The 10,828-nt window shown below is 39.4% G+C and overlaps 1 protein-coding gene across 1 annotated transcript; it reads right to left on the bottom strand.

The window, feature by feature from the left end:
• Window positions 1-1,070: 1,070 nt before the first annotated feature.
• LOC129736352 (uncharacterized) lies at window positions 1,071-9,868 on the bottom strand. The gene is made up of 3 exons (XM_055714144.1): window positions 9,697-9,868; window positions 8,158-8,228; window positions 1,071-1,646 (listed from the first exon to the last, which is right to left on the bottom strand). The coding sequence occupies exons 1-3, from the start codon at window positions 9,722-9,724 to the stop codon at window positions 1,071-1,073; spliced, it is 675 nt and encodes a 224-aa protein (XP_055570119.1). The 5' UTR covers window positions 9,725-9,868.
• Window positions 9,869-10,828: the final 960 nt, after the last annotated feature.

Consider the following 10,828-nt stretch of genomic DNA (forward strand, 5'->3'; position numbering starts at 1 on the left):
GCTTCATTCTGCTCCCTGTTCCTGTCCGCCAGCTCAAGGGACCAGGTACTTGAAGAACAACTGGTCTTACTAGTAAAGACCGAGGCAAAGAAAGCAGTAGGGACTTCAGACTTCGATCAATGATCATTCAATGGTCATTGAATGAACTTATGCATGTTTAAACTCTGCTTGCTTTCTCCAGACGAGACAGCCATCTCACCAGTTTTGCTCGATTTGGAACTACTTGCATGTAGAAGCATAAGCAGCTAAAAATAAAAGTAAAATAAAGTGAAATAAAATAAAATAAAATAAGGTAACATAAAACCAGTTAACAGATCTTTGGTGTGTGTAATACATGTATATATTTATGCATGCACCCTACAAGGGAGTTAGCTGTCCAAAGAGGAAGAAAAGCCTTCCTGAACAAGGACTGTAGCATTTAAAATAAAATTGTGCACATAAATTAAGATCTCTACAATTAAAACCAGAGCAGACAGTGCTTGTAGAACTGGGTTTTTATTATCATTAGTTTAGGACCATTGTTTAAAACAGACTTTGAGTAAATGGATGATTTTTTTTACTTTAGAGGTAAAGTGATAGCTAGTGAAAGTCATTGCGCACCTAACTATACATGTTTATCACAGCTGAAGGGAATTAGCAGGCACACTATTTAGTCTAGTACTCAGTTTTTTAAGACAACAGTCTTTGGAAAAGTTTGAGGCTTTTCTTTTTTTGCTGTCCCAGCATTTTGATATTGCTCAATATAGAAATATCCAAGCTATTAAGTGGAGGGAATGCACAAAGAGGAAGCTAGAGGCTGTGCCTTTTCTTGTCTGCTGTCCTGGGGGTGAAGTGATATAAAAATACAGCTCCTTTGTTTTGCACTGCTCTTCCTCTAGAGGTCTAAGTTTTTATGTTAATAGCTTCAGATTTAAAGTTTAGTATAAATGCATATGATTTCTTCTAGATGTGCAACAGATCCTTCACTTCCTTATAAATCTGTTGCTAAGAAAGCCCAAGAGGACAATAAAATAGCCAGTGCACCCATCAGATCTGTCCAAACCAATCAGACCTGTCTTAGTACCCCAAGATTACCCGGCTGGGACATGCAAGCTGCCAAGCACCAGTACCTGCAGGGGAAATCGCTGCTGCAGTGAGCTCTCATGGGCTGCCACATTGCATCGCTTCCATGTGGGTTGCTGGAAGGCCAAGCATGGGACTGAACGGATTTGCCATGGTGCTTGCCCATATTTCTGCCAATATTCCTTGCCAGATTGCCTGGCACACACCAACTGGTGCTGAGGCAGGATTGTCAAAGCTCTCTGGGAAGCAGAAATTCCTGAAAAAGAATGTTGCATTTGTCGCATATTTGCCATTTTCCAATAAGCCTGTGAGCGGATGCCTCCTATACTTGGTGGCATAACCCAGGTGGTGACATGCTGAGAGGCTCTGCTGTGTACCAGCCACAGTGGGTCTAGAGTTTGAGATCTTTCATCTCCCAGGTCTTTGTCTTTTTCTCTGAAGTGAAGGTTCAAGAACAGAAAGAAAAATTGTTCTTTGTTTCCTGTCAGAATGTCACAATTGTTGCTAGAGTGTCTCTGGAGCTCTCTGGAGCAAAGCCTCATGCTGGTTTGGGGAACTGTTCTGCTTCTTCTCTTTCCAGAGATCTGGAATATGGGGAAGGAAGGAGGGGTGAACCTTCACTGTATATCACCCTGCTCAAGGAGAAAAGATGCTGCATTTAACTAATGGGTTTTGGATGCCAAAAATTCTGCAAGGAACTCATCCAAGCACTGGACACCAAAACAAAAAGAGATTTCCTTGGTCTGTCCAAATATTTGCAAAACAAAGTTAAATTGTGACTTTTTCTGACTAAGAAATATAAAACCAAGGCACTTAGTGTACCTTTTCAAAGGCTGGATGCTAACTACCACCAATAAATACATTTCAGTGGTAACTGAATGCAGGGATTATGGTAGAGCAAATCACTGTTTGGGAGCTTGGCTGAGTAATATCACAATGAAGTACTGGCAGAAGTAGAATGAGCTTTTCATCCATCATCCCTTTTCCTGTCTGATTAGATTGTAAATATTTTTTCCTCTTAGGTATTCCTCATTCTTCTGAGAATACTTAAAAATACCTCTATGTCTTCCCTTTTTTAGGAAATCTCTATTTTATCTCTGCAGCACCAGCTACAACCACATCACTAGAGGCTTCTTCCCAGGGAGAGATCCTACACCAGGTAGTATTGGGTGACTTGTATCCATACTGCTCAGGGCTATATTGTACAGCACCTCACCTGCTGTCTCCTCTGGAGCCTATAGGAAGCCCCTGTTGCCCTAAGACCTAATTATTTTATGTTATGACCTTTCAGAACATTTCAGCCTGCTGCAGTGGTGTCTTTATAACATGATTTCAAATTAATGCACACCATGGAGCATGGTATGAGGCTGCGTGAAGGTACTTAAGAGCATGAGTTTGCTAGAACAACATAGAAAAACTACATAGAGCTGAACAAGCTGAACTAGTGTTTTCTGGTAGTAAATTATCCCCAGAAAAAAATGTGGATTTAATCTCAGGGAAATAGATCTATTCCAAAGGGCAGCCCAGGACTCTTGCATCAATGGAAGAAAATGAATAGACATCTGGTGCCTGAGAACAGGCTGAGCACCTGAGTTACAGTGTGGACAGATCCACAGACTCTGACATTTCTAACTTATCCCTACCTCTCTCAGCTCCTCCACCTAATTAGCCATAAGTGGTTGTGCAAATGAAAGCTGAGCACATTCCTGTCTGCTGAGAGGCTTTGCATGATTTCTGAAAGTTTCCAAAAGTTTAGATGGATGGTTCAGGAGAGAGGGTAGCTGCCTGTGCTCCATTCCTTCTTACCAACACAAAAGTGAGAACTAATGGGCTTTTTAAATAACTTCTTTCCATATCCTAAAAAATGAGTTGATTAGAATTTAGTGTGACAAAGACCTCCTCCCTTCAGTTTTTATATTTATCCCAGTAGGGTTGTTCTAATCTTGATCACTACTGTGCGAGCGAGTACCTGCTGTGGTGAGAGGGTACTGAGAGCCTGGGACTGATGCTCTGAGAGGCCTCCAGCTGTCTCAGCCACGTTAGGTTTGGCCTGACAACTCCAAAAACTTCAGGGGCCTGACTCTGCGTTCAGCAAAGTCAGTGGTTTGAGTTTGTGCAAAAAATTATTTGGAGAATCAGGGCTCAGAAAGAGGTTCAGGAGGCCACTTACATCAGCCTTGTACAGGGCCCATTAAAGCCGAAGGTAATCTTCCCTGACTGCCATGCAAGTAAGTAGGCAGTCACACAGGGCTTTTGGAAGTCAGCACCAATGAAGGTGTAAAGCCTAAACACTTACTCAGGAGTAGGCGATTGCTGATAAAGGCTAGAAAGCTGGAATCCTTATTTAATGGTTAAGAGTTTTCCTTGCTGGTATTAGAAAATGTAGTGATAAGGAATAAAAAAATCTGGCAAGCACTTCGTAAGCTTCCTAGACCAAATGGTTTAAGCTAATTAGAGAGCTTGTCATCATCTTCTGGATTTCTCTGTTGGTATTAGCCTAAGAAAAGGTGCTTTTATATAAATTCTTATGAAAGTCTGCAAATGTAGCCACTCTCTTGCATGTACAAATGTAACTCCTGCCTAATCTGTGAATCCTGGCATACAGCCTGCGACCTCCAGGATCTATGTCTCTCGTCTAACCAACCCAAGCACTAGCAGTCCACTGAAAAGCAAAATGCACCTTTCCAAATCCTTCCCAGTATGCCTTCCTTAAAGCTGACCATGCAATACTAGTAGGAAGCACAGAAGAATGTTCTTATTCTGCATAGCTCCCTGTAACTGGAAGTAATCTTCAGCCATACAGATACTGCGTAGAAAAAGATACAGTTTATATTTCCATTTCTGAGTTTAAATAACTGCAGACACTTAATGAGAACTCCCTTACACACTTGCACGTTAGTAATAATTTTGCTAGAAACTTTTTACAAGAAGAGGATTTTTAGCTATTTTCTGTTCCCTGACAAAATCTAAATGACTAACAAATAAAAGATGGAGTATAACAGAAAGCTGTTATTGCTGTAGACTTAAGATTTCAAACCAAAATATCTAATATATATACTGTTTCTTTCTGCTTTCCGAACTTCCAGGTAAACAGAGGTTAAATTGTAAACTCTTCTGTGCAATAGCTGCATTGTCAAAAAAGTTGAGTAAGTTCTTGAGTACCTCTGATGACTTCAATTAAATACACTCAATTAGGTAAGTACGCAAAAAATTACAAAGATGAAGCAGGAAGGAAAAGATCAGTGTAATAACCACAAAACAACTCAAACTATCTAAAAAATCTAATCCTTAACTCACTTTGAACATCAGCTACTCAATATTAGATGTTGTGTTAAAGTCATCCAAAGCTGCCAAAATGCCTAGAAGGAAGCCCCCAGTCTCTCTTCCAGCAGCAAAGCAGGATTAAGTACACACAGGCCTTGCCTGACAGATGGCTGTCTACAACTGCTCTTAGAAATCCTTGCATGGAGGATGCTCCACAGCTGCTTTAGCATCTGTTCCAATATGTCAATAACCCAATTAGGTATTTTCACCTAAAGTCTAGTTTCTTTGTTTGCTAAAAATTAAGTAGATATTTTCTCATCCTGTTCCCAAAGAGAAAAGGAAAGCAGATGTACATTGTCCCCTCTATAACATTTTCTGTATTGGAGGATTATGTTAATGTGTTCCCTCCAAGTCTTCTGTCTTCTAGAACAAACAAACCCATTTCCTTTACTTTCTCCTCTGTGTCATGTTTTCTAATCTTATAATTTCCATTGGCCTCTTCCAAACTCGTACGCAAAAAGCTGTTTCACTATTGTAACTAGGAGCTCAGCAGAGTAAAAGAATTCCCTCTTGTAGCTTACCGTTTTACAAATCACATTGCTCTTAACATAAATGCAAATTTTCACCCTTTATTTTGTTCATGGACATTGTAAAAGAGTCCCATATTTATATTTATATTTGTTTTGCATTGTACCAGCTAAACCACCCCTATTTGAGAAGCACAGTATCTGTGGGTTAGTTTCCTGTAGCACTGGTCCTCTAACACCTTCCCTAAGATGATTTATTCCAACATGCATTGCATACCAGTGCAATCAACTTCTTGTTAATGGGTTGATATCCTCATCTGGCCCCAAACTGAGGGGTGTTCACCCACCTTTTCCATGACATGACCCCTAAGGCATATGTCTGTCCCCACACTTAGCATGGTGTCAAAACTACATTTGGGTCTCTGCACCTGGAAAACACTGTGCTCTGCCAGCCAGGGATGGAGGTGCCTGCATGGAGACAGTCACGTGCCAAGAGTGCAGAGGCACATCCTGGAGTTTGGCACAGTGTGAGGAGCCAGAAGTGCTGAGAAAGGGAAGAGCACTCAGTGACACTGCAGGAGGATCAGCTGGGATACCTGGTTAAATAGCTCTTAAAGGAGCCTCATTGTTTCTAACTCATCCACACAGCAATCTATTACAAGTGGTTGCAGGAAGACAGTGGCAGAAATTCAGTGGCCACAATCCTTAACTAACGTCTAAGTGAATAAAGCCAGTTACCCCAATACCAATGATTGTTCCCTCTGTTTGAAATAGGGGGAAATTAGTCAGTGCAGCTCAATGTTAGCTCAGTGATTCCCTGTGGTGGAAAACAGGGGGAGCAGGATTGTGTGTGTAACTTTTAAAATGTATTTTTGTTCTTTGTCAACGTTGTGGGAAGTGGAAGTAACTTTTAAGAATTCTGGATCATTAACTTTAGATTCCTTAAATCCCAGAGCAGACTTTTTAATTCTACTAAGATTATCTTCATTTTTCAAACATTGCTATATCTGTACGGTTGGTGATTTCCTCACTGGTGTATTTAACAAAAAATGATTATTTTTATACTAGTAGCATAAAGATATTAGTATGTCTGCAAGAAAAATAGACTTTATTTAATACTGTGACTATGGAAATCAGACTAATGAAGCTCATTGCATTACCTTTCCATCAGTTGTAATTCACTTTGAAGATTAGAAATGGAAAAGTTGACTTTTTATAGGTGATAGTTTGTGAGGAAGAGAAAGAGACTTTTGCTTTGAACCCAAATGACCAAGAGGCATTTCCATTGATTTTGCATGAATTGTCAAAAAATAATCCTGAGAAAGCTTAACAATAGCACGTCGTTCCCTCTACTCTCTCAAACACTTGAAGTTGATATTTTTCCACCCAGTTTATCAATAGTTATCTTTCTACTATATATGATAATGAAGTCACTTTTTTTTAGAGATTTTACATTTTGGATGAGTGAGCAAGCATGCACATGTGAATCATACAATCATAGAATGGTTTGGGTTGGAAGGGACCTTAAAGATCACCAGTTCCAACCCTCCTGCCATGGGCAGCAACACCTTCCGCTAGACCAGGTTGCTCAAAACTCCATCCAACCTGGCCTTGAACACTTCCAGGGATGGATATGGACAGTTTCCCACATATAGTGCCAGGCTGTGTTTCTGTCTGCACTAGGCTCTATTTTACAATTAATTTTACCTCTAGAATATGTTATCTGAGTGTCCTTAGTGTCTTTCTGGGATCTAAATCACTTTAAAAACGTTACTTACAAATCAAAAAAAAGTGGTTCCTTTCTGTTATATCTTCAACTGCCTCCTCTAAGTAGTATTTTGGGAAATGGGCCTTGATAAACACTTTCATTTTCTCTGAGTTTTGCATGTTTGTAAATATCTGCAGATATGTGTATATCAACAACTTCATTGTTTACCAAGGAAAAAAAAATAATAATCAATCAATCTGTGTATTAATGATCTTGTTTATTCCTATTCCTTTTTGACTTGTGATCCTGGTGGGACTTGGGTTTCTTTACTGTTCTATTTATAGATTATGTAAACATTAAATTTTCATTGTATTTGCACCAGCTCCTGCAGAAGTCCCGTAAGTCTCAAAATAGTTTTCTGTGTGTTGTCAAAACACTATTTAAAACCAGGTTGGCATTTAAAAGTGGTTCACGTTTACTGTCTTTCAGTGACTTCCCATCACTTTTCCTTAGTTTCAAAGCAAAAGGATGCTGGTGGTTTTAGCTGTCAGGTCAATGAACTGTTTGTTGGCTCGAAATCAAGGTGGAGTTCTTCCTGGCTCACATATCATCACCTCTAAACCAGTCCCAGTTGCAGTAAGACATTAATGTAGAAAATGAGGGAGATCTTCAGAAGGCCAAATGCCAGGAAAGCACCACAAAGTGCAAATTATTTCTAACAATGAAGCAGAGGCATGTTATTTGTGGTGGGGTAAGGGGCAGTGCACAGGGATAAGATTATTATCTTCTACTTATCGTACCTACTTATGACCCATGGGACTGAAAGAAAAACAATATTTTATCTGTAAATAGATTAATTACTTTTTAATCCAGAAGGAGACAAAAAACATGGCCTATACCAGCATTTTTAAAGAAACACTTCAGAAATTAGACTTCAATCTAGCCATAAATACACTAGAAGGACTTCTCTCCCTCTTCAGGGAGTATCTACTACTATCTAGCAAATACAATGGATCCATTCTTGATAACACAATTCACCTTTATTTTCCTTTTGCTAATGCATGTATTATTAGGCATCATTACATTTGTCTGTATCCATGTAAGAAGTCTACATTTTAATATCTTGAGATTTCCTGGCAAATGCTGAGGTGAAGATGGGCAAAGGAGTTCAAGCAAAATAAAAGATCTTTGCCTGCTCTTTGAATCAGTACTACCCAACGCTTGCCTTGCTTCCTGAAATGTTAGGTTTTTCTTTTTCACAAATATTTTTACTTCTGTTCTTCTAGGTCTGAGATAGACATGGAAATAAATGTCAACATTACAAAAACAAAGCTTTTTTTTAGTGCCAACTGGGACTAGAATTATTGGAAATCTGTCAAGAAAGCCTTATATTCAAATCACTTCCTCTCCAGTTCTGCAGTATCAAGATGTTTGACTTATTCAGGTAAGCTTTGGGTAAGAGTCTGCTCTCCAACATGTGCCCAAACTGAAAACACAGACTAAAGTGAAGTTGCCAACATTTTGGGACAAAAACATTTGGGCACTGAGTAAGTTTTAATGTTATAGGAAGAATATTCTAAAAGCTCCAATACCTACCTGCTGCATGAAACGCTGATCGTTTGAAATCCCATCATCAGTCAACTTTTTGCTAAATGGTTGAATAAAACCTGAATGTGAAAAAAAGAAAAATCTCTTTAATGCAGTCCCTGTACATACTCTGAGAGCAGCAACCGGGATCTAGGGAACACATTATGAGGAAAAGTCCTGCTCAGAGGTCCAGGGGGATAGGCTGATGCTTATCTAGGAGTCTTTCTAGTGACCTTGCTGAATTTTGGATCAGCCCCTCAGATATCAGTTTATGTGTACATTAGAATATAAATGCTATATAAATGCATGTGTACACTGTGCCTTAGGATCTGCAGAAGTATAGATAAAAAATACAGATTGGAAAGAAAGGCAAATGTGATGGCAATTAAGTCAGATTTAACTAATACAATTTCCAGCTGAAATTAAGAACTGTTAAGCAAATGGAAGTTACATATTTTCATCTTTCTAACATGGGAATGCAAGTATTTTATAGCTGTTGAAAGACAGGCTTTATAAACCACATGGTCAAAGTATGAGCAATCAAGTTTTACTTTAATTTTCCCATGGTTTTGCCTTTTCACTGTAACAGCACAATGGTTCTTTGGGGGGCGGGGGGAGAATAAAAGAATTTAGACATCAAATAATATAATTATAGATACAGAGTAGAGTTCTCTTGTTAACCTATTTTGTGGAGTCAACAAAAATATCAACACTAAATTCAAGGAAGTTAACTGAAGCCAGCATTTTAAAAAGCTGGGTTTTGTAATTCAGTCCCTAGTCATTATTATTTACTAGTTCATAGATGAATCTAATACTGCTCCCTATTACTACTGTTGTCTGAAACATCACATTTCAAGCACTTACTTTCTGTTAGTTAAAAGTGTATCAAATTGAACTTTTGCATATTGTTTATCTTCCTCAAGATGAACATTGCTGAAATGTTTCAGCCAAATCTGTAGGGATGTTCCTGACAATATGCAGGAACTTAAGAGACTCAGTGCTTTTGTTTTCCTGACCAGACTCATTTCACAACTTGGTCATGCTTTAGATGGAGGTGGCTGTGACTGCTGAATTCAGTGCTGTGGGCATGTGCTAGGCACGCAAAGCTATTGCTTACAACATTCAGTCCCATGGGACTTCGGCACAGGGTTGCTTAGCTTGCAAAACTGCAGAAAGAGGCCATTATCTCCAGGCAACCCGGAGAAACCCCCAGAACTGAGACAGCATAAGGATGTTTTGTGTTGGCTGCTCAGGTGCCATCAGACTCTGCCCCAGAAGAGAGGCCATTTCTCACAAATTGCTCTGACAGCTACATGTCTCCATCCTACCTGAAGAGGCATTTAAGTCCATTTGTGCATCTGAGATGTGAATAAAGAGCAAGATGTGTAATGAACAAATAACAAATTGCTGCTTATTTAGTAAGCCCCAGCCAATATGTCTCTCAAATGGAGCAGGACTTCTCTTGCATAACATCATGCGAATGCATGTTGCATCAAAATGTGGATATTCCAAGGTGTTGAACTTAAAGAGTGTCTGGATACTTCCTACCTTGCCCTTGACTTTGCATCTTTTGCATAGTAACAAATTGTCACACTGTGGGTGTTTCTGGGGTGGATGATGTAACTAATTCATTTCCTTGTTTAATGTTCTTTATGTTACCATGCTTCAAACCATTAGGAAGTCCATAGTTGTTCCATAATTACTTTAGCCTGTAGAACATGAAATGAAAGTAAATGGAGAAGTGTATTGTCAGTGACACATGTCCTTTCTTTGAGTGCAATGAAGGCAGTATCCTTTCTGTCAGACTGAAAGTAAGCAAATCATTAACCCCCCTGCACTGTTATAAATCAGCTCAATAACATGAGGTTTATTCCCAAAAGCTTACTGAAATGTGGGTGAGTAAAAACACATTAATGTCGGCAACAAGTCTGTTGAAGAAGTTGCAAAAGGGTTCCAGGAGGCACCTCTACTTTCGTGAAGAGCTCTAAGACTTTTGTTACAATTCCAGGAGCTGCAGGAACTGCACCAGATAGAAGAAGACATATTACCACCACCAAGTCCTGTATTACTCAGTTACAGTCTATAAACTGTCACTTTATAATTGTCAAGCAACTGTAATAGCCTGAGTCATTTAGGAAAAAAAAAAATCCAGAAAATGCTTGTTTTGCTTTTCCCCACATCCAGCAGACTGTACTGATGTTATGTCATATAAATATCCTGCAGATGACAAGTTGTCTTCTGTATGCACCAACACTACCAGAAAGGTGATCTGGCTGCTGCATTTTACTTTCTGTTAGAATTCAGTTTTAAAAACAGCCCTCTACTATTTGTTTCTTCCCCTAATTAAAATCTTGCACTGGGAAAATGTGATGACTCACCTGCTTCTCCCTTTTGCTACAGTAAGATAAGAGAGGTTGGCAAGTGACTGCAGAGCAAGATGAAGTCAAGAAGAGAAGCCCATTGTTCTGCCCCATGACAAGCAGCATCTAGCAAGCGCTGCCTCTGCAGACCTTCTCTTCAGGTGACTCAATCTCCCACACTGACTATGATCCTGGAAAAAGGGCTCATGCCAAATAACCATCCAGATAATGCTGCAAATTCCAAGCTAATCAGGGAAATTGCCTATTCACTTTGAACAACAGTCACAGGCCTGGGAGACGCCAACCTCCAACTGCAGTCA

Source organism: Falco cherrug, chromosome 6 (assembly GCF_023634085.1).
Source record: "Falco cherrug isolate bFalChe1 chromosome 6, bFalChe1.pri, whole genome shotgun sequence".
Lineage (NCBI taxonomy): Eukaryota > Metazoa > Chordata > Aves > Falconiformes > Falconidae > Falco > Falco cherrug.

Coding starts and splice junctions, on each gene's coding strand:
- LOC129736352 (XM_055714144.1), bottom strand. CDS start 9,724: ATGCAAAAGATGCAAAGTCAAGGGCAAG. Junction 8,229..9,696: donor GATGCAAAGTCAAGGGCAAG/GTAGGAAGTATC, acceptor TTTCACATTCAG/GTTTTATTCAACCATTTAGC. Junction 1,647..8,157: donor ATCAGCGTTTCATGCAGCAG/GTAGGTATTGGA, acceptor CCCATATTCCAG/ATCTCTGGAAAGAGAAGAAG.